Source organism: Strix uralensis, chromosome 1 (genome assembly GCF_047716275.1).
Source record: "Strix uralensis isolate ZFMK-TIS-50842 chromosome 1, bStrUra1, whole genome shotgun sequence".
Lineage (NCBI taxonomy): Eukaryota > Metazoa > Chordata > Aves > Strigiformes > Strigidae > Strix > Strix uralensis.
Genome location: NC_133972.1, coordinates 127210933 through 127234911, shown reverse-complemented (window position 1 = coordinate 127234911; position 23979 = coordinate 127210933). Strand labels below are relative to the sequence as shown.

The window sequence follows — 23979 nt, the reverse complement described above, 5'->3', positions numbered from 1 at the left end:
CTAACCAGACAAAACGATAGAGAAAATATGCCTTCAAACAAGATCATAAATCTTGAACAGTGCAGGGGAACAAATGTAAAGGGAACGTTTTACCACTAACACCATTTAGTAGCCTCACTTTCTTTCTCTCCCCTCCACCCCTCCAGCCTCATCATACTTGCAAGGAAGGAGGATGTATCCTATCAAAGCAATAAGATAAATATAAGGGGGGTGGGGTGGGGGTGACAATATATGGGGTACTGAAATCAGACATTATTTCCATCAGATCCAGAGTGCGGGGGGAGAGCAGAGACACAAAACAAATGCTGTGCAACCTGAATACAACAGACTTATACCCCCCCCCCCGGCAACACACACACACTCACACACACAAAAAGTTTGCATATTGCACAGGGCGCTTGAAGATCATAAATCTATGCATGAGAAAGATGTAGTGGAAATTTTTGGGGGGATTAGAGTTTATTTTTGTCATCTCTGTGAGACAGCTACTCATTCATCCAGATCACAGCTAAGAAAAAAGCTGGTCACAGAAATTAGCAGTTTCAGCTCAGCAGCAAAGTCGCCAGCCTGTGAAGGCAGAGAGAAATTGACTAATTAGCAATGCGCACTAAAACTTGACGGTTCTTTATAGAGAGAGAGAAGAGAGAGGGAGAGCGAGAGGGAGGGAGGCAGAGGGGGGGGGCCCTCGCTTTTTCCCCTTCTTTCTTCCAAAGATGTTTGAAATCGCAGTCATTTACGCTCGACAATTTTTACAATAGCCTTGAGCCATAATTTTGCGAGTCTCTCCAGCATCCATCCCCCTGTATGGTCTCTCTCCACTGGCCATGCACGACCGTTTCTCTCCCCAACCGTGGATTTCCTATTACTCTCGTTACGACTCACTGAGCCCCAGGCCCAAGGATAATGATGTGTTGTTTCTTGGTAGCATAATTTGTCACACGTACATTTTTTCTTCTTCTTCTCTTGCAGAAAGCTCTGCGCTCTCTCTCTCTCCCTCTCTTTCTCTCTCTCTCCTTCTCTCTCTCGTACATTTTCTTGCTGTTGCTAATTCATGGTGATCAAATGATGTACGACAAAATAAATTGTAAAGAGTGACTGCTCCGAGTTGGGAACCAGAAGGTTTTTTTTTTTCTTTCTTTCTTTTCTCTCCCTCTTTTTTTTTTTTTTTTTTTTTGGAAGGAGCAAGCAAACCTTTAAAAAGGAAGGACAATTGATTTTTTGGGGGGGGAGCTTAAGTGAACCTTTACTTTGGCAGCTGGTTGTGGAGCAGGTAAGTTTCTGGCCTTGTGTCTAACCGTCTCTGTGCATTTTCTTGTGTCTCCTGATTTGTTTGTTGTTGGGGGAGAGGAAAGGGGTGTCTGTGTGTGCGGGTGTGTGTGCTGGAAGTGTGTGCGGGGGGGCGGGGGGGGGGCAGTTGTGTAACGAACGCGTTTGCAGAATAAACTCCGATTGCAAGAAATGGGCAAAACGAGGAAGAAAGAAGGGGAGGGAGAAAGAGGAGGAGTGTGTGTGTGTGTATGTGTGTGTGTGCATGTATGTATGTGTGTGTGTGCGGTGGGGAGGGGGGGGATTGACCGGGTCCACTTAAAGGGAGAGGCTCCGGGAGGTTTCTGTAGCCGGCGGCGGGGCGCGGAGCGGGGCTGAGCGGCGGCGGGGCAGGGGAAGCGGCTGGAGGGAGCCCCTCGCTGTGCCGATAAATGGGGCGGGGGGGAGGGGGGTGAAGGGAGGTAGAGGAAGCCCAGCGCTGCCGAGGAGCGACTGAGCGCGCTGCAATGGCAGGAGCAGGTCTCGGCGGGATCCCGCTGAGGAGGAGGAGGAGGAAGAGCGGCGGCGGTGCTCCGCGGGGCGGGATGCGGCCAGCGCGGGTCGGTGACTGCGCAGCCCCCGCAGGTGCGGGCGCAGCTCGGGGGGGGGGGCTGACCCCCCGACACCTCCCCCCCCCTCCCCAGCTTGCCGGGCCGGGTCGGTGTGGGGGGGGCGCGGAAGGGCCCGGCCGGTCCGAAGGGCCGCCGGGCAGGGCCCTGCTCCCCGCCGCCCCCCCCCCCCCCCGCCCCCGCCGCGTCCTTCCCCCAACTTGAACTTCACGTAGTTACCGGAGTTACGGCAGCGGCGCCGTCTGCTGCGAGGAGAAGCGAGCCGGGCAGGACAGCAGCGGGCGGCCCCTCGCCGGGCCCGGGGCTGCCGCCTCCCCCCCCCCTGCTCTTCCTCCGGGGTGCGAAGTATTGCAAACCCTCCCCCCACCCACCGCTGGAGCGGAGAAAGGGCAGGGGGGGCTCAACTTCAGTGCCGGCCGGCGCCGGGGCCACCGCCCCGGGCACGCCGCCGCCCCGGCCCCGGGGACGACGCGGGTCCCGGCGCCGCCGAGTTACCAAAGCGGACGGGGGGGGGGGCGGGGGCTGGCGGCGGGCAGGGCGGCAGGGCTGCTCGCCTTCCCGGCAGAGTTTCAGACACTTGGTAGTTTCTCTCGGCATCGCGGAGTTGCGGGGGGGGGGGGGGGGGGGAGCTTATATTGTGTGTGATTGATTGCTTGGGTGGTTGTTTTTTATTTTTTTGGGGGGGGGGGGCTCAGCTTTGAAAACGTCCCCGGCTTCCTCGCTCCTCCCCTAGAGAGCAGCCTGGTTTGCACCGAGGAGGAAGGGGTGGTGGGTGTGCGTGTGTATGAGGGGGGGGAAGAGGAGAGGGGGGAGGCCAAAAAAATCAACCTCCTCCAGCCCTCCCAAGTTGCGGCCCCTCCGAGCGAGCCGGTCCGTGGCCGGGGCGGGGGGGCGGCTCGGCGGGCAGAGGGGAGCCCGTCCCCCGGCTGCTCCCCCCGCCAGCCGTGCGCACACGGCCGGGATGCGCCCTCCGGGCCTCTAAAGCTCTGTGTTTATTGTTGTGTCGTCCCGTGTGTCCCCCCCCACCCCGCTCTCCTCCCCACCCCTCTGCCCAGGTTGGAGGAGGGTTTAAAAGGCAGGTGTGTCGGAGGCCGCTCGCCATGTCCAGATCCGGGGACAGGACCTCCACCTTCGACCCCAGCCACAGCGACAACCTGCTGCACGGCCTCAACCTGCTGTGGAGGAAGCAGCTCTTCTGCGACGTGACCCTGACGGCTCAGGGCCAGCAGTTCCACTGCCACAAGGCCGTGCTGGCCTCCTGCTCCCAGTACTTCCGATCCCTCTTCTCCAGCGGCGGCGGGAGCGGCGGGCACCCCCACGCCCTGGGGCTGGGGCCCGGCGCCCAGGACGGGCTGGGGGGGCCGCCGAAGGAGCCGCCGCCACCGCAGCCGCAGGAGGAGCCCGGCACCCCGTCTTCCTCCCCGGAGGACAAGCTGCTGGCCAGCCCGCGGGCCATCAACAACCTGGTGCTGCAGGGCTGCTCGTCCATCGGGCTGCGGCTGGTGCTGGAGTACCTGTACACGGCCAACGTGACCCTCTCGCTGGACACGGTGGAGGAGGTGCTGTCGGTCAGCAAGATCCTGCACATCCCGCAGGTCACCAAGCTGTGCGTGCAGTTCCTCAACGACCAGATCTCGGTGCAGAACTACAAGCAGGTGTGCAAGATCGCCGCCCTGCACGGCCTGGAGGAGACCAAGAAGCTGGCCAACAAGTACCTGGTGGAGGACGTGCTGCTGCTCAACTTCGAGGAGATGCGCGCCCTGCTCGACTCGCTGCCCCCCCCCGTCGAGTCGGAGCTGGCGCTCTTCCAGATGTCCGTGCTCTGGCTGGAGCACGACCGGGAGACCCGCATGCAGTACGCCCCGGACCTGATGAAGCGCCTCCGCTTCGCCCTCATCCCGGCGCCGGAGCTGGTGGAGCGGGTCCAGTCGGTGGATTTCATGCGCACCGACCCCGTCTGCCAGAAGCTGCTGCTGGACGCCATGAACTACCACCTGATGCCCTTCAGGCAGCACTGCCGGCAGAGCCTGGCCAGCAGGTGAGGGAGGCGGAGGGGGGGGGGTGCTGCCCTTACGGTCGGCCCCTCGGCCGAGGCAGCGGGCAGACCCCGCGGGGCGCGGGGCCGAGGCGGCGGGCGGGGACCCCGCGGGGGCCGGGCCGGGCTCCCTCCGGCGGGGCGGGGGGCGGCGCGGCGGCCGCGGCCCGGGCGGCGGCTGAAGGGCGGCGGCGGGGCCGAGCCGCCCGCCCCCGGCACCGCCAAACTTTCCGTCCCCTCCCCTCCCCTCCCCTCGGCCCGGCCGCTGCGGCCGGGGGCGGGCGGTTGGCGCCCGGCAGCGCCCCTCCGGCCGGAGCCCCGGCGGGGCGGCGGCGGGGCGGAGGCCGCGGCCGAGGGCGGGAGGCCTCCCCGGGGCGGTCGGCGGGGCGAGCGGCCGCGGGTCCCGCCCGCGGCAGGCGTCGGTCCCGCGGCCGTGGCCCTGCGCGGAGACGGTGCCCGCCCCGCTCCCGGCCTCCCCGGCGTGTCGGCGGCGGTCGCGGCTCCCGCAGCCGTCGTACGCGGTCCGTGGGGCCGGCGGGTGAACGTGAGGCTTCGCCGTGCGAGTGGGAGCCCGCGCCTCGGGAACCTGTTGTAATTATTTATTACAGGCCATCTTTATTTATTCCACACCCCCCCCTCCCCCCCGACATGTTACTCCTTAACGAGGAGTTGCATCTTCGGGGCGTTTTAAGCTCTAATAGCCAAGTCCTAAGGCTAATCAATTATTTTCATAAATAACCGCATTATTCCTGTGCACCCTGGTATTGCTGGTGTCCAGGCGGTGTCCGTGTTGTGCGTGGAAACTTGTGACTTCATAGTCCTTACGTCTATGACATGTCAGTTATTTTCATTTAATAAGGTAATGAATCATGATGTCAGAGATTGACAATATGAGGTTGGTGTTAGGAACTGAAGGCACAGCATGTAGTTTAATGAGCAGTAAATATACCCAAAATGAAGGAGTTGTTTATCCTTCTAAAATATGTTTATACTTGATCTCACTCAAAAATGGAAAGATAATACCATCTTTTAAGTACAGTGGCACAGTAGCGCAGAAATCAAAGCACACTTTGTATTATTCGGCTTTTTAACTAATAGGTGAATATCATTAATGACTTAGCAGCAAGAAAAACTAGTACATTGTTAAATATTTTAGATAATACACTCCGTTAGCATTAACGCAGAGGATTCTTTATATCTTCATGTAATAGGTACCCCAATGATTTAACTTTGGAAATGCTGTGCCTTCTTTTATTATTTCTGGCTAGCTTGCTCTGTTAGTGTTTTGTCGTGCTTATCACCTTGCTGTCTAACTGATTCTCACTCCGAAATCCTACAGTAAAAAACAAATACCAGCATTTTGCAGCGTAAAGTACTTTTGAGACGCCGCTGTTGTTGCTGGTGCATACCCTTTGCATTTCAATATTCAAAACTGTTGACTTTCAAAAATGCAAAACCCACCACCTCCTCCTCAGTCGAGATTCTGCACGCCGCCTGGGGCATGCCAGGGCTCGTGTCCTGGTGGATTGCTGAGATACCAGCCGGCTTGGTTCAGTGAAGATACCTTCCAGCTTCACTGGTCCATGTCATTTGAAGGATATGTAGCGGTGTTCTGACCACTGAATGCTTACAAGTGTCATGGATGCTGCAAGAATCTGATACTCCTGGTGCTGGAAGCTGGCTTTCCCTGTAAACAGGAGCGTACACAAAAGGATCGCACTTTAAGTAGACCTAGATTAGATTCTAAATTGCGCTTAGTTAATGACTTGTGGGGGACTCCAAATATGACAAATACCATGTGTTTTGTTTGTAGTAGGTCTGCACGTCTGTGCAGACAGTGGTATTTCAGAGACCCTTAACCGTAGCGGGTGGAAACGTACCGTCACCTTCTCAACTTTATCGTGTGTTTAATGACAGCATTTGGGTTCTTTGGTGGCGGTGAAATCGGAGCAAAAGCATTTAGATTTCTCTTATTTGTAAACAGGCATTAGAACTTACTCAAAACATTATAATGCTGGAGATGTTGAAACGCTCTGTGATACAGAATGCAATTGGTATATTTTCATTTTTGGTCTTGGATAATATTCCTGGGAATTCATAAAGGTCACGAAGGCCCATCTTTGAATCTTAATCACTTTAAGATTTCATCAGTCTGCCTAAGTGTACAAATGCCATCTTAAACATGAATGAAGAAACAAAAGAAACGTGCCCAAGACTATAGACATTTCCAGATTTGTCCTTCCTGTTAGTCACAGTTTCTCTAAAGTTGCAATTTTAACAGGTCTGGCATTCATTCAGTAGAATTTTTTTAAAGGAGAAAATCTGCAAAGTGTTCCTTAAGTTACTAATTTGCAGAAGGGAATCTTAAAAGTAACTAGCAGTGAAGTATGTGTGCAAATAGATAAAAATTATTACACAGAAAAGGACTTTAAAACTTTGATTACCTTTTCTGTGAGCAGTGGTGACCTCAGTAATTTGGAATTTAAAGTTTAATGAAAGGTCATTCACAACAGGTTCATACGTCTTTAGAAAGAGATTAACTGTTCCTCTTGTGCAATATAATACAAACTGCACAGTACTGTATGGGTTGGTGAGAAATACAAGCAGCACAGTGCCATAGCCACCTTCTTACTGCATACTGAAGAAGCTAGGAGAATTGCACTCAGAATTAGCACTTGCCAATAACTTTTCTGCATTTTTAAAAGAACATATTTTTTTTGTAACACGCTACTTAAAAAAAAAAAGGTGTGTACACATATGTACGTACATATCCATATGCACACTAGCACTTTGGAATTGGGGATACTTATATTTCTTAAACAAAGCGATTCTAATGGGATGCTCGAAATGTGGTGATTCTCCTGTGAAATGTAACTGTTAAAATAACACCGGTTGTTTCTTTAAGCTTGTTCTTTATGTGGTAAGTCACAGGTGCTCGCTTTTTGGACAAATGTAAGTTTTTGCTGTTGTCAGGGCTGGAGGAAAGCATTTTTGGATCATGAGAGCCAGTCTGTGCACTATGAGCAGAGTTATTTATAAAGTTTGTGCTACAAATGCAGATCCTGCAGCACAGGTGATTCTTGGGCTAGTAGGTACCTGGCTTGTCTTTTGTGCTGCAGTAAAAAACACTGCTTACCTGCAGGGAGAGCAAACTTTTTTTTTTCATGAAATTTCCTGAGAGAAGGTAACACTTGAATGCCCTCATGCATTTTTGTAAAATGATTTTTCAAAGTATAGCAACTAAATGATCATCATTTAAAAAATGGAGGAATGACGTTCCTGACTTGTAAACCTGCTGTGCACTCTGAGGCTTAGGACTTTACCACAGGGGGTGGGTGTTTTGGCTCTGATCTGGCATTTAATCAGGCGCTCAACTAAGCAAAGTTAATAATTCTGTTGACTTCGATCTCCCTTTTCCAGGTTAATGCTGGAGCTTTCTGGCCTCTGTGATCCCCACCTACAGTTGGGCTTCAGCACACAAGCCGCTATTAAAGACTCTTGAGGCACAGTCAGTTTTGACATCAGTAGGAAAAATCCAAGTTGATTTCAGCATGGAGCGGGTTGAGCCTGTTATGGTGACCCGGAATGTTAGGCTTAAATGATGTTTGTTTGTCCCTGAGAGACACAGGTAAATCTGTGCTGTGTCATGTTTTCTGTAGTTCTGGGAAGAAAATGCATTTGGATAGAGGAATGTTTGTCTTCCCATTATTTATTTGACTCTCAGGACTTCACTTAAAATATTGAATTGACTAAAATGTCTCTGTGCTTTATTATGTGATACAATATATTTTATAATACACAGTGTGTGTTTTCAATTTTTAAAAAGTTCTGGGTTAGAGCATTTCCATGTTGCTGGCAAGAATTTCGCTTTTAAAGATGAGTGAGCTAGTGAGAATTACTATTGCTTCCATGTTTACTTGCAACAATGAAAATGGTTAAAAACACATCACAGCTATGAAACACCTAGCTTTTAACTTTAATTTTGCTCATGCACAATATAGCTGTAGATAGAGAATGGAGCATTATAGAAAAAACATTTAAATATTTAAATTATGGGGCTTATTATTAAATGTTTTATCAAAATATTGTCGCCTTTTTATAGAAGATTGCCATGATTTTGTGGTCTCACTTGCCTGTAACTATTTACAGTGACTTCTGTTCCAGACAGACGTGAGAAGGTAGGCTGGGTGGGAAACGGCCTGAGAGTTGTTTGTCGGCTGCAGGACACACGCAGCTTCTCTCGACATCAGTGGGCGTTTGGGCTGGTCAGCTCCTTCCCAGATTTGCAGGCAGAGTAGTGGTTAGATGTCTCTGCAGCTACATCAGGTACCTGAAGGCAGAGGGGAGTGAGGAGAGTAAAGCTGGGAAAGAGGGCAAAAAACACAGAAAAAGAAGGGAATTGAGATACCCCAGGGGAGAAACAGGACATAGGCAGCGGAAGCAAGGAAGTACAAATGAGTGAAAAGGGGACAGAACAACAGTTTTGGAGGGAGAAAAGTGAAAGAGTAGGATACCAGACAGAAAAGGAGACAAGCAAAACAAAAAAGACCCCGACAGATAAAAAGAAGAGAGGGAATGAAACAAAAGGAAAAAATCTAATTCTTGGCAGAAACAGCATCTGTTGTCAATAACAACTGAGTATTTCAGTTTCTGGAAAAGCTATTTCAGATGTGGGGGAGGAAAAATGGACAGGGATCAACCAACTGACCTGAGATGGGAAAAGTCATCGGCAGGAAATACGGAACTGAAGAGTAAAAGAGAAAGGAGGAAAATAAAAAGACAAAGAGATAAGAAGGCTAAGCCTGACTGTGCTGTTTTCTGGGCTCAACAAAGTCCCAGCATGTACAGACCCAGCTGTTTTTCTATACTTTTGTTCCCTGGACTGTTAGACCTTGGGGAGATTAGAAGTGCTAATTCTGGTCCTGCTGAAGCTAATTGTAGAGGTTTTTATTTATGTTTAATTTCAGCAGGGAGAGGGTGTCATCCACACTGTTTGGTGTTAGTTAATACTAGTGAAAGTGACAGCAAATTAAACAGTGACAGGTGATGAAGATTATATGACCAGTTTCACTCAGTAGGAAGGTGGTGACTGTTGATGAAGAAGGAAAATGAGATGCTAGTATTTATGTGGAAGACATACATACCTCGTCTGTTTTACTTTCTACAGAGGAGATTAAAAACTTGATGAAACTGCTTGCATCCCTTGGCAATTAAATAATTTCCTTCTTGAATACACTATTTGTCTACAAGTCTCACAGACTGTAGTTCAATTTGACTTCTTTTTCTACTAAGATTTTTGTAGGATCTCAGTAGGGCATGCTTGGTGGTTGTAAAAAAATTGCTTGTTTTTTCACTGAAATACCTTGTTGTGTGTTCTAGTAACAGCCACCTGCCTGTCCCTTTGTGATCCTGACACCAGTATTTGGATTTTTAACTAACATTCATACTCATGGTTAATGATAAACAAGAAATATTTCAGACCCCAAATTAATGTCCAGATAAAAAACATACCTTAGAATGTATGTGAATTACTAACATTTGCATTACAGTGTGGGTGAAGTGAATGTGAGGCTCCGGTTTATTTTAGTGGGTTTTGGATCAGGTCTTATGTGCCTGAATTAATATCAGGAAATTGTGCTTGTGCCAGGACTCTCTCAGCTGAGCTGCAGAAGGGAGACTGACACATTAGAGGCTGTGGGGAAGTGAACCAGAGACCTGTAGTCAGTTTAATCCTAGTTAGTCTCACCTACTTGCCTTACTTGCCTTATGTGCGTTCATTTGCCTTTGGAGACAGGCTAGTGCTGAAGCATAAGTGGAGAGATGTCGAGTGTGCAAGAGGGAGGGAGGCCTGGAGCTCACTTTACAGTCAGAGGCAACACCCTTGTCCTAAAAGGACTGCTGTGGGTCAGGACCGTCCTTGGGAGCTTTCCTAAAGACACGTATGTCCTGGCTGGTAAAATCCTTGAAAGCTGTGGTGGCATAGGTAGTAGCCAGTTTCTTGGCCCAGGTATAGTACTCATTAGGAGAAACATGATTTATGAAGAGCATTTAATGGCCTTTCTTATGGGTAACTGTCCTTCCAACAGCTGTAGATGAGGAAAGGCTGCCAAATACCATGTGCAGGTATTGCCCCCCCTGCCAGCCAGTGTCCTGGTCAGAGGATACCAGTGTTGGGATAGTCTCCTTTGTGAACTGCCAGCCCCTCCTGATTTATGTCCTTAGGTGACACGTAGTCCCAATACCTCCAGCTCCTTCCCCACCTCCTACCCTCTCTTGTTTCAGAACTTCATTTTCTCAAAATCCCCTACTTCAAAGCCTTTTGAACATCCAAACTACTCATTCTCCCTTACCAGTCTGCCTCATAGGCTCCTCCTTGCTCCCAGGCCACAGCCAAATAGGGCTCTTCCCCAGATCCAACCTACCTGGAGCTTCACTTCCGCCTGTCCCTTCTCTTGGATCCTCTGCTGCCATGGCCCCTGTCCCCTCAGTGCCCTTTCCACCAGACTCCCTGCCGCTCACACACCAGTGCCAACTGCTCCAGACCTCTCAGCTTGGATCTCCAGGGCTGCTGCAGCTGGTTGGGCTGTGCTGCTCCTTGGCTTTCCATCACCCTGCCCCTTTTAACACTTGAAGCAGCTTCAAGTATCTGCATCTTCAAACTCTTTTTCCAAGGGGGGAAATCCTCCCCTGGATTTCAAGCCATCTTGTTCTAGAGGGAAAATTAAGTTAAAAAACCCAACCTTACTAAGCCACTCACACTGAGGGCAAGGTGCCTGGGGAAATAGGAATTTCTTCCTCAAATGCTGTACTTGAGAGAAAATGCCCCTTTCTACCACCTGCAACAGTCTTTACAAATCCAACAGGATTTTCGAATCCTGTAGGTCCCTAAAAGAATGGACCTGTCTCCCATGAGGTCCTGTGCTGTTCTTGTCCATGCTTTGGCAACACAATCCAGGACTGTCCTGTCAGGGACAATCTAAGTCACAGGTGGTGCAGAGCCTCCTACATCAGGAAGTTCCCTCTCAAACAAAGTCCTCCTGGTGTGATTGCTACTTCGGGTCTACCTGGAGTGCTGTAGGATCATGGTGAGCATCAAACACACCTGTCCTGACTGCTTGTGTGTCCTATCCAAGGCTTTTCTCTTCACTCTTTACCTGATGTGCATCCTCTTCACATGGAGAGAGGAGATAGAAAGGAGAGGGTCTTTGAAGGCACATTGTGGCCTGGGGACACTATAGTTTTTTCCTTATAGCAGAAGAATAAGGAGGTTCTGAGTCTGTAACTGCTGAGCAGTAAATGGAACAGAGCTGCGACGGTGTAATTGCTTGGATTTGTACTTGAAGAGAAAGTACAGTGAGCCTTGGGGGCAAGGGGAGCGAGAAGAGCAAGTGTAGAACACAAAATAAACAGAAAATAGTTTGCCAGGAAAAAAGCTTTGGTTCTGTTAAACACCCGTTACGGAAAAAATCCTCATAATCTGTAAAAACACTGTTTTATCTTTTCAAACAACTCCTGTGTTTCAAAAATCAGAGCAGTTTTATAAATCAGAGCAAGTTTGTTATTATCCTTTGCAAAGTATGGCCTGAAAAGATTGAACAGGGAAGTTAATAGGAATCCTGAATGAAAGTTTTGAGACGGACTTCACTGCTCTGTAAACATCTCTGATGTTGATTTTGTTGAAGCGGATCCTGTCTGGTATTACAGGTTTACCAAAGGACCATCTAAAGAAATTAAAGAATATGGGAAGTTGAAATCCATTACTAGATACTTCCTGGCATAATTTTTCATATTTGCTGCCTCCCTGAAATTTTCTTTAAAGACTGTCATGCCTTGTACTTAGTAGTCAACACTTCTTGCTGTGTTCTTGGAAAGCAGACAATAAACTTTGAGCAAATATTATCAGCTGCCAAGTTCAATGGAAGCAGACAGTTTGCAATGAAGCTGGAAGTAAATAGAAGTTGATGCCACAGTTGCTTCTTCCTGCCTTCCCTGACTGCCACCTCCTTTCAGAAAAAAAAAAAAAAAAAACCAAAACAGTGGAAAAGGTAACCAGTCATAGCTTCGGTGAAACAACAGCATGTTGTGTTTCTTCTTCTTGGCTTCCTAAGGAAAAGGAGCCTCAGCTGGGGAGAACACAGCCTCTGATGCAGAGACCTCCTGTCAGCATGGACATCTGATATAGAATCAAACAAAAAAAGGACCTTCTTGACTTTTCAGTCTGAAAATCAAAAAGAAGAGTTGATTGACATTTCCTAGGGGAAAAAGGAGGATTTGACCACTCTGAAGCATTCTATAGCATTCTATAAACATTTCCATTTTACCACCTCCGTCTAAAACAACAACAAGAAAAAATGAGGTGGGGGAGGGAAAGCAAATTGCAAAAGCATCTAATCTTGACATTTTCTTTAATTTTATTTTTAAAAGTGTTCAGGATCAAGATATTTCTTTAAGGCTTTTCAGAACAGTATGGAAAACCAGTTATTTGCATAGTTTTGCCAATAAGATTCATGACATGAGGTTTTGTGATTCATTGATCAATATAAACTGCCTAGTAAAATTCCTTTGATTCACATCCCTTACAGTGCTTCAGATAAACACTGTGTGGCTTGTAAGGATATCTTTAGCATGCAGATCTCACTGAATGTGAAGACTTGTATTCAAATTATCTATTTTTGTAGATATTGTCACTATAGAAGTACTGTTTATGATCTCGCATAGGCAACACATCTACTAAAGCCTGTGTCAAGTTATAAGGAACAACAGTGTTGTGTACGAATACAGCAACCTTGGCAGGACTCTGTATGGGAAAGCTACTGAGCGTCTTTCTGGGGAACTGTACCAGTCTTGTGTCAACATGAAGAATAAGCTGGTAATACAGGGAGACAAAGATGAGAAGGACATTCCTGTGTGTTCCTCCCAGAGGAACACTGGTGGTAGATGTCACTCTTTCAGGATAGTTGCCCACACCTAAGCTACATATTAGTTCAGAGCCCCTTATCCCAAAATGAGGGGACATTCACTTTAAAAATCTTCCAGCTAAAAAAATACTCTAGCTCTTCAAGATTTACTTAGAGACCATTCTAAACTGGTAATGGCAGTGGGATTGGATTCATAAAGAAAAATTGGGTATTCAGAGCTCCAAACAGACTCTTAAGTTATTTTAATACAGAGGATGGAAAATTATCTGGCAACTGTAGAAATAAAGGAAACTTTAACTTGTCAGGTAACTTTGCAACAGCTAAGTGTAGACTGTCAGACAAGAGATTCACTTACAGTTCGACTTCTGCTTTTTAGATAGACACAAAAAGAAAAGATTGTTGTTGGAGCAAACAGTGACTCTCCTTTCTTCTATGCATTTATTTTTAAAAAATGCATTGAACAAAAATAAAAATAAATTCTAGTAGATTCAGCGGACAACACCAACAATCAGTGTCTGCAGCAAATCATTCCCAACTTAGTATTTATGTTCCTAAACTTCAGTCTGTCAGTGGTCAGCAACATGTATTAAATGAGCAGGAGGCCAGGTGTCTCTTGGGCATCACCAAACCTCTTCAGTGAATGGTGAGCTCTGCTGCAATGAGGACTTGTACTCAGGGCCTTCTGCTAAGCATGCCCACATTGAGAATGAAAAGATGAAAACAAAAATCTTCATGGTGCTAAAGTGAGTGATAAGGCTGGTGTTCAGGTACAGTATTAACAGAAAGTTTTTTACGTTCTTTCAAGTGTGCCTTGGAAGAGTCAGAAAAATCCATTAATAAAGCAACATTCATGCATTCAGCATAATTTTGAACATATTTTGAACCTAAGAACTAAATAATTTCTTGGTTTTAATTTGCAAGAGACCTCAGCATGCTTTAGGTTTTGATAAAATTGAGATACTCTTTTAGGTCTGTACTTTGGCCATAAGGAGAAAGATATTCATGGTGGGTCAGAGGTCCAGCAGAAGTCTGATCTGCAGGACTTGGTCTGGCAGCTGTGAGAGCTCAGGTCCTTCCCCTGGCAGTGCCATAGGGTTAGGAAGAGATTCTGGATACCTAGGTTGTGATGGTCATTAATTCATCTTATGTGATAACAAAACGTCACAAAATTTCTCCATCCAAAATAAATTTTACATTGTATCTTATGTTTTTAGGAAATAAAGATATTAGGAGTTTCTTCACAGATTTGACTCACAGAATCATCTAGGTTGGAAAAAACCTTGAAGATCATCCAGTTCAACCATTAACCTAACACTGACAGTTCCCAACTACACCATATCCCTCAGCGCCATGTCAACCCGACTCTTAAACACCTCCAGGGATGGGGACTCCACCACCTCCCTGGGCAGCCCATTGCAACGCCTAACAACCCATTCTGTAACGAAATGCTTCCTAATATCCAGTCTAAACCTTCCCTGGTGCAACTTGAGGCCATTACCTCTTGTCCTATCACTTGTTACTTCGTTAAAGAGGCTCATCCCCATCTCTCTGCAACCTCCTTTCAGGTAGTTGTAGAGGGCGATGAGGTCTCCCCTCAGCCTCCTTTTCTCCAGACTAAACAACCCCAGTTCCCTCAGCCGCTCCTCATACGACATGTGCTCCAGACCCTTCACCAGCTTCGTTGCCCTTCTCTGGACACGCTTGAGTAATTCAATGTCCTTTTTGTAGTGAGGGGCCCAAAACTGAACACAGTAATCAAGGTGTGGCCTCACCAGTGCTGAGTACAAGGGTAAGATCACTTCCCTGTCCCTGCTGGCCATGCTATTTCTGATACAAGCCAGGATGCCATTGGCCTTCTTGGCCACCTGGGCACACTGCTGGCTCATGTTCAGCCGGCTATCAGTCAACACCCCCAGGTCCCTCTCTGACTGGCAGCTCTCCAGCCACTCCTCCCCAAGCCTGTAGCGCTGCTGGGGGTTGTTGTGGCCCAAGTGCAGCACCGGCATTTGGCCTTATTGAAGCTCATACAGTTGGCCGTAGCCCATCGCTCCAGCCTGTCCAGATCCCTCTCTGCAGAGCCTCCCTGCCCTCGAGCAGATCAACACTCCCACCCAACTTGGTGTCATCTGCAAACTTACTGAGGGTGCACTTGATCCCCTCGTCTAGAACATCAATAAAGATGTTAAACAGATGTTAAACATCAATAAAGATGTTAAACTTTTCATCAAGTTCATAGTTGAACTCCTGGATAATGATATTTTCTCTCTGTTAAACGTGTTGCTAATCATGGCTATCTTTGCAGTCAACCGCGGAAGCCAAAATTCATTGAAATAAGCAGTTTTCATATGACACTTTTGTTGCACTGAAACACCTATTCCAGGAGCCGGGAAGGTAATTGTCAAAGATGTCATCACATGTTCTATGATGGCAAAACAGTTTCTTCAGTCACAGGCAAATGGATGCCTGCAGCATCAGTTCAGATTTGCAGACTGCAACTAGATTCTCCATTACATTTTTGTTGGACACAACACTCCTTCAGATGCCTTCTTAGAAGAAAAAGGTTGCTAAGGACCGTCCTGGTTTCTAAAGATTAAAGTAAGTCTTTAGTGTTAACAGACAAAAGGTCTGCAACTGAAATGCTGATTGGGACAGTGTCTTTATCTTTGTCTATTACCTTGAGGTTGGTATTTAAACCTCACTGCAGTATGTTGTTTCTGCTGCATGTTAATACAGCCACTTTTTCTGAGATTCTTGCTACTTGGTGTTTTGACAGTACCACCATGTGTTGGCGTCCAGTTTCTCAAATCTTTTAATGTAATGAGATTTGTGGATGTCAGTAAAATTCACCACCCATTCACCTGCTCTTGCTGGATCTGGGCTGGTCTTCTGGCTGTTTTTGTTTGCACCTGAGTTCAGTGAGTGAAAACCTGAAGTTCAGATTGGCTCTGCTGTGTTTAAGGTCAGCACTCAAGCAGGAGTGAGGCATCCCATGTCTGTGAGGTCCCTGGTCTGAAGAGCCACCTGGCTCGCTCCATACTCAAAGCCACGGTGATAGCCTATATTAAAAGAGAATTAATGATCCAGGGTTTTTGTTTTTTTATAGTCCTGAGTTAAGAGCAAAGTATAGTTGGATAGTCTTTTTTTTTTTTTTTTCATTGATTACCATGATCACTTGTATGTCTAAGATGCAGTTTTCTTTCTGATGTGCAACACTACACCAAATGCATGAAGAACCACAGGATTGCTGCTTCATCGTTGTATTCTTTCCCTTTCTTTGCATTCACTAATGTAGAGAGGGGAGCCTTACTGCATTGTTTAAAAACTGGAAGAGTCTGGAGCAAACCTGTTGTTGTTGTTGGGGCTTGTTTTCTTGCCAGCCTTGGTAGAATGAACTTCTAACTGCCCAGATAAGGAAAACCCATCAGTGCAAGATTGATGGATATGCTAATAAAGAAAAACAATGTACAGAAGAGTATTTCCCATTCATGTGTTTTCCATTAACATGAGGCTATCAAGGTTGCAGAAGAACTTTGTGTGGGAGTGGTTGTCAGGAATATTGAGATCTGTTACTGTCTTTACTGATTCCTTCTGAGTTGATGAACTTGGGCTCAGCATTTTGCCCTGTGTATTCACGGTTAGTTTGGACTATGGGCTAGTGACCTGAGTTTCAGAGCTGATGCACATCTGCTGCTACCTTTGAAGTGAGTAGGATTTAGGTATGTTGATGGGTTTTCAACATCCCTGAAAATGAAGGCACATGAGTTCTCAAATTCCTATGTTTGTGTGCCTGAAAGGATGCAAGTTTGGAAATGTTGACTTTAAAATATACTTTCGTTTTCAGTCTTGTAAGTAGACAAAATAAATTTCACACCACGTGGGGTACCCAGGAACTTAATTAAGGTGAATTAAGTGTTTTAAAATCCTTGCAGAACAGAAGCTGCAAAGTGTGTGCGGAATAATAACAATATGTGTATATTCATCAATGAGAGCTAGAGTTTTGGATTCTATATATAAGAAATGCTTTCAGGATAAGATACGGGTAAGTTTTATCTCAGCTCTTTGCCATGACATCAGCCTGCCTGGTCACATTATTTTAGCCTTCTCTGACCAGGACTCGCTACTGTTAATTGAACACAAGATGATCATAATAGCCTTGCTAGGGACACTGTAAACCCCAGTATGTAATGGAATAGTATATTACACTGTGAAATGAGGACTAGGAAGAGAGAGTGTTTTGGATACAATGCAGAGCATTTCACATGGTAATCTTGAGTTATCCAAATAGCAAACATGTAATATTGCAAGAAAGGGAGAAACTTTATCTTGCTAAGGTATTACACATTTTTTTAAATCCTGCCATCATCATAGTGTTTCACTGAATTACATTTTTATTAATATTTGGAAAAGTCTCCTGCACATAAGCAATGATCATTTCTATGTCTTTCATGTTTTAGAATGTATTTTAAGATTTTAACAGTACTGCTCAGTGCAATAGGAAACACAAATATAATGTAAGAAGGGTTTTTTTTCAAAACCTAAAATACAGTGATTCACACCAAAACTTAAAAAGCAGAATTGGCTCCATGAAAACACATCAGTTTAAAACATGCATATCTTTAGTCACTGCATTATCTTTACTTGCTTCACTGGAAGAGCTCTCAATCTAGATGAATTAGATACTTTTGAGTAAAAGAACCATCTTTTCTTTGCCACGTGAGAGTTCCCTGTGCTTTTAGTAGAGACTGTGCTGGCTATTAAGTTCTTATTAAACTTTTATTAAGGGCTTCTGTTCATGCTACTTCCCGTTTTAAATATGTAAAAATACTAAATATTTTCTAAACATTCCCATGTAGCAGTACTGCTCTTTCTCAAGAAACAGTAGCTGCTCAGGTTGTTTAGCTGAAAAAGTAATGTTAAGGATAGTTGCAGCTGCCAAAGTCTGGAAACTCAGAGTTATATCTGACATTTCATTCTTCACCTTAACTATTGAGCCTTGGCCATTCGTTGGTTTTTCACAGTGCTTTGGAGTTAGAAGGGAGTTTTACAGATGAAAGATGAAAATCAAAATAAACTCCTTTATCAAGTAAACCTTGCAAGGGCATTCTGAATTTTACAATACACAGGGAGTTGATTGTGATATAACATACAACACAAGAGGGTTGGAATAAACAATTTATTCTCTATCGTTAGGGATGGCCATGCATAACTGACTTATGGCTCTGGTTTGCTCTGCCACTTGTTACGTGTGCAGTCATCCCTAACTCATACCAAAAATAGTTTATCATAGTCCTTTGTTGCATAGTTTTTATCAAATGTTCTCTCATTAAAAACTTTACTGGGGAGATTGAACGTTTCAAGACTCTGGCAATGCTTATGAAAGCTTTGCCCAGAGCTTGGTCTCACTGAGTGGAGTCTGTGCTGACAGTGATCATGAGATGGTTCCTGATACTCTACATAGATCAGTTTAACAGTCATATTTTGACAGTATATAGCATGTTCCGTTGCAGAGGTCGAAGGCTGGCTTGTCAGAAAGACTGAAGGAGAGTGGGGGCTCCCCCCAAGTTGGGAGCGAAGCAAGGGGGTAGGACAGCATGGGACAGTGTCACTGTCCCTGTGTTGTAGCTCCTGCCCCTGGAGTGTGAGGGTTTTGTTTTCTCCACTGTCAATTCAGGACCTTCCCTGAGCCCTAAATCCATTTAAAAACAAACAAGGCCATCTGCCAGATAGTTCCCTGGCCATCCTTGTGATAGATGTTTCTGCAGTCTGTAGTTGTCTTTTGGGTAGCCATTTGAAAGGTTTTATTCCTCAGCATCATGTGGATCAAGCCTGCAGCTGTGTGCTCCCTTCCTGAAGGAGGTTTCTTTCAGGTAGAGTGTGTCTACAGCACAGCCTAGTTCATTTTGCCCAGTCTTCTCAAGAGAGGATGCTGTCCTGATACAAACATAAATTGGTGGGCCTCCACAACACTCATTCTAGGTTGTAGTTGGAACTAAGCCACTGGTATGCCTCAGTAGTAAAGCCCCCGCTGCCGGAGTGCACGGCTGAGATTGGAGCTCCTGGGTGTCAGTTTGACACCGCCATGTGCAGTTGTGGTGGTGGGCTTTGGTTCGTGCCATTCTGTACCCTTCTTGGCCAGGAGTGTTTGCTGCAGACTGACACACAGATTGCTACAGTGATGTTGTCGTGCTTGGAAAAATGTTGATGTTTGGCAAGGGTGCTTTCCATCAATGGCATGGACCCCCTGCACATTCATTCGTATGATGCATTTTTTCCAGGCTACGTCACCTTCCATACTTCACAGGAACGTTTTGAGTGTGGACCTTTATTTCAGCGTTATCACACCCAAGCTTAGTATAACTGATGAAAGTTCAATTATATGCGAAGTGACTATTAAAGCATCAGGGCTCATCTGGGGGTCTGGGCCTCCCCTCCCCTTTTCACTTACAATTGTGCTAAATCCCTTAATGTTGCAAAGAAATCGTGCATTCATCAGGTGGAGCATTGGAGGCCAGGGTGCAGATAACCGCTTTTACTGCATATGAGACATTGCAGTCCTGTTCTTAAGAACTGCCAGGCAGATTGGGAATCACGGTCACGGTTAATAGCAGCGAATTGCCAGCTCTTGATGGGTGGGTAGTCACTCCTTTCAGTGGTTGCCCCCTGGGGGAGAAGGTAGAAAAACAGAGGGAGGGAATTAGAGTGACTTTGCACAGTTGAGCAGGTTCATGCCGCTGGATCAGTGGCAAGCATTGGCAGGGCTCCACTCTGGGGAGGCTCACAACAACATCACAGTCTCATTTTTACCAATTGGTGTTGCTATAGCCAGTGGTGCACAGGGGGAGAGCAAAGAGAAGGGGGGCAGCCGGGGGGGAGAGTGAAAGCAAGAGTCTGGACTAAATTAAACAAACAAAAGTGCTTGTAAGTAGCATTTAACCCATAACCATTAGCCCAGTGCTGCTAATTGTACTAAACTATATATCTGAAGTTCAGTGTGTGATTAAAGAGTTGGCTCACAAACTCTCTGCATAACCTTAATTTTTTCAAGGTTCTTTGAGTGTAGAATGGCTTATAATAATGATTTTGACTAATACGATTTTTGACATGCAACTTTAATGCTTAACCTTAGTACAACTCCAGAGCATTTCATGTGTATTCAGCTGTAAAGAGTGATGATTTAAAGGGATAATATAAGAAAAAGGTCGTTCTAGAATGAACCTCTAACAAATTGCATAAAGGAAGCTTATTATTCCATGAGTAGAGAGATATGCAGCTTTTCTGATCATTTTTCTGCTTGGTTCAAAAAATTGTTGAGACATGATTGGGAAAAGAAACACAAAAAATGAAATAGAAAACTGCAAGCAGTGAACATTCTTTTGATGGTTATGATTTTGTTGCCACTAAAAATACTCCTCAGTAATGTGGTTGTTCATCTTTCCTCTTGTTTTGGGTGAAGAATTCGTTCCAATAAGAAAATGCTGTTATTGGTTGGAGGATTGCCTCCCGGACCTGACCGGCTACCCAGCAATTTGGTTCAGTATTATGATGATGAAAAGAAGACATGGAAAATACTGACAAGTAAGTGGTTTACTTTTGTACAGTTGTCTTGATGAATTTAAAAACATGGTTAATCAAATTAGACACTTTATTGATTTGTTTCTCTTCAGAGATTTGTTTATGTATCACAAGGGGCTTCACAATGGAGCAATAAATTGAGATTGCAGAAGATGCTAATTTTATAATAGGATAGGCCTAAATTAACATTGGCTTAAAATCATTCCAGTAAGTTTTTTAAGTAAACTTGCAAGTCTCTCATACTGCAACATGAATACATGCATATTTTTATACATATGAATAAAATCTGGTTTAGGGAAAAAAAAGGCAACGTTCAAGACAGTTTTCTCAGAGTCAGATCCCTGGTAAGCCATAGTATTAGAGCACACCTTTGATTCTCTTTTGCATTTTCATTTCCTTCTTCCAGCTTTATCTGTTGTCCACAATCATTAAAGAAAGGTTTCCTCTGTACTGCTCTGCGTCCATTGCTGACAGAAGCATTGGTGGAATATATCAGCTACAATAAACAGTGCACGGAGGCTCCTATCACAAAATTCTTTCCCACCTTCTTTTAAAGGTTGATTGTGTTTTAGAGTAAGTATTTTGCCTCGAGCATCGAGATTTGGAACTTATTGTTATGTTGGTTGCGATTCCCAGTCTGACTTGGTCATGGAATCAAATCATAGCTTCTTGAGTGCAGCAGGCTGTGTGTGCATTAGTCCCCTTGTGGCTAAACTGGCTGCATTGGTCAATAAAACTAAATTTTAACTGTCAAAATTGCCCAAAGCAGTATAGATAAAATAATAAATGAGCAATTTTGATCCATAAATCAAAGCCATACTTCTAAAACTGGACAACTGGTAAAACCTGGATTTCCTAATAGACCTGCTTTTTTTCCCCAGTAAAACAGTTTTTACAGGATTCTGTTCTTCATCCCTTATCCAAAGTCCAGGATACATCCACGTTAATATTACATTCACAGGTTAGGATGAAAAAGAATTAAAAAGGCTTCTATGATGCAGGAGTTGAAATTATGCCTTTACAAATTGTTTTCTTCCATTGAAAATTTAGGCATCTTTGTCAAAATGCTGCAACATAAAGACTGCTTAAGATATAGATGCCCTGGACTAATAGTTGAGGGTCTTCTATAAGAATGGCAATTACAAAAGGTTGTGTGAACTGTACATTACAGAAGTCTACAGCATCCATATTAGGGAACATACTATGCTTCACATTTTTCAGAATAATGAGATATGATGCTCACCTCTGTACACTACTTTTAAGAAAATTCTGAAGATGGTAAGTCAGTGAAAAATCAATGATATTACATAAGGCAGAAGAGTTCAGATTTCTTGAAATTGTTGTGTCTAATCCAGTGACTCACCAGGAGAGGCAGAAGAACTGGATTTCTTGCTTCAAGGTCTGAACTCTTCACTGAATTAAAGTAAAAAACTTTATTCTGAATCTTACCTATCTGTAGATATGTCAGATTTTGTAAGAATAAAATTTACGCAGTTCTTGGTTACTTACATTGTGATGCTGTCTCCAAGACTGTGGGAAACTGGATCCAGAGGCATGATACCTAAATGCTCTGGTTAAAAGTCCATCGCTAGTATTTGAATAGCAACACCATCTATGTTGGTGTTGAGAGACGTTTCTGAATAATTTTATGTAATTTTATCAGAAGAATGTAGTCTTTTCTGTGCTACCTCTAACAAACAGTGAACAAAAAATCACTTTCCATTCTGGTTAATGCACCTAGACTTCTGTGCTGTGATTAAAAGATAATACAGTCCTAATACAGTTTTCTCATGTTCAAGCACTTGGTGCTCAGTACTGGAAGTCCTGAAGGTCCCAGGATCTGTCTCAGTGTCGGCTGAGACAATAGCTGTCAAATACACAACCCTCTCATGACACAAGTAATCCTGTTCTTACAAAACCTGCTAGAAAAGGATGCCCTCTTGGCCCAGACTACTGTTTGAGGAACACAGAGGAGAATGCTTGTCTTTTCACACTGAAAAAGACTAAATGTTAACAAGCATGATTTCTTAGCAAATATTATTACTACTCATCAAATGGTAGCAATATTTTTTTTATAAGAGTTGAAATAAGAGTTTCAAGTATCCCCTGCTTTATTTTCTAACTTAATATAAGACAGGATGGGATCTGGAGACAAATTGGAGTAGAACTTTTGTCGTGTCATTTCTGTACAACGTTGAAGGATTCTACAGCATAGGTGTGCAGGGACTTGAAGAACTGTGAGCAGTTTCAGGGAAGACCACAAACTAACCACCTTATAACATGGTGGTAGTTCAGTGCAGTCATGGTGTTGTATCAATGTACTGTGACATTTACAGTGTGTGGGAATTTAATGACATTGTTCTATCTTTATTTTTCATGTACTTTTTGCAACTTAGGAATTACATTTATTCCCTTCCTTTACTCTTTTACCTTTCTCCCAGGTCACAGTTTTGGAAAATAATTGGTCTGTTTATTCTTATCAGAGATGTGTAACCAGCAGCAGAGGAGGAAGTGTTTTTTTCTGTTTCTTTTTCACCTGTTTAGACAGTGCTGTCAGTCCTGAGGTTGCAGTTCACCCCCAACTCATCAGTGCAAATGAGGATTTTCCTCCCTAGAGAATGGGGACAGACCAAAAGCCATGTCCTGCTCATGAGGTTCTGTGATATGAAGAATCTCAGTCCTTGTAGTCTGGTATTTAAGGGTATTCTATCTTATTATTGCCTTACGTGTATTTGATTTCTTCCTGTATTAGCAAATGTTTGCAAAGTCTTTTTTTTAACCTTCTACCCTCCAGTAGTCTCACACACACACCAACAAAAAGGCAGTTTTTTCACTTAGAGGCTTACTGATCCAATGTAAATGCACACAGAGATTTCCCTTTCCCTCCATCATCCCATCTACATTACTCATTTTTTTGCTGTCTCTGCCAGTGGCATTTGGAGGTAGGGAGGGTGGGAAAGAAGCTTGCAAACACTGGGTGCAGTGGCAGGGCCATTGAGAAGGAGATGGATGGGAGGAGACCGAACCTCCGTTTGTCATCCTCCACTGAGAGGAGAAAAGTTACTCAGCAGGGCCTGCAAACCTGTTTGAGAGGGAGCTACTTTCCTATTGCCTTTTTGCTTCTCAGCATGGAGAGTGGCTGTTGCAACCACTCAGTTGTTTAGGGCTCTGTGTCCTGCCTTGTGTGATGCATAAGGAACACGAGAAGATCAACCATCAGAAACTACAGACTACATGTAAGCTGTGGCACTGCAGTTGGAGCTATGAAGACAGTTGCAGGTGGAACAGCACAAGCTATCGAGTATGACAGCTCAGCAGAGTAGCAATCTCATTTTGTTCCCGCGACAAGACTAGATCTATTGGCAGGGGATACTGCCCACCTCTCTCTGCCTGGCTACCCAAAGCACCAAATGCATCAGTACTAATGGGAGTAATTCTAAAGGTATCAGGAAAACAACTTGCCTTGTTCATAGATCCAGAAGAGGAGGGGAAGCATGCACTCATTTCCAATTTTTAATGTCATCATCTATAGGCAAGAATGCTATGGCTCAAGGGATCGGTAGATTTTTCACAGTCTGGT

At 45.1% G+C, this 23979-nt stretch overlaps 1 protein-coding gene and 1 long non-coding RNA gene across 3 annotated transcripts in view; one reads left to right on the top strand and one right to left on the bottom strand.

The window, feature by feature from the left end:
- Positions 1–432: 432 nt before the first annotated feature.
- On the bottom strand, positions 433–2878 carry LOC141948200 (uncharacterized). The gene is made up of 2 exons (XR_012630390.1): positions 2094–2878; positions 433–567 (listed from the first exon to the last, which is right to left on the bottom strand). It is a non-coding gene; the product is annotated as an uncharacterized LOC141948200 (long non-coding RNA).
- The window catches only part of KLHL14 (kelch like family member 14), a 64193-nt gene continuing 41961 nt past the window's right edge, over positions 1748–23979 (top strand). Inside the window, exons 1-3 of one of the 2 annotated variants that reach the window (XM_074880304.1) lie at positions 1748–1890; positions 2930–3912; positions 20281–20402. In XM_074880304.1, the coding sequence (XP_074736405.1) occupies positions 2975–3912; positions 20281–20402 (1060 nt within the window). In that variant the 5' untranslated portion in view covers positions 1748–1890; positions 2930–2974. Of the gene's footprint in view, positions 1891–2416; positions 2455–2929; positions 3913–20280; positions 20403–23979 lie in introns of those variants that run through there. The other variant, XM_074880294.1, reaches the window with a different exon arrangement.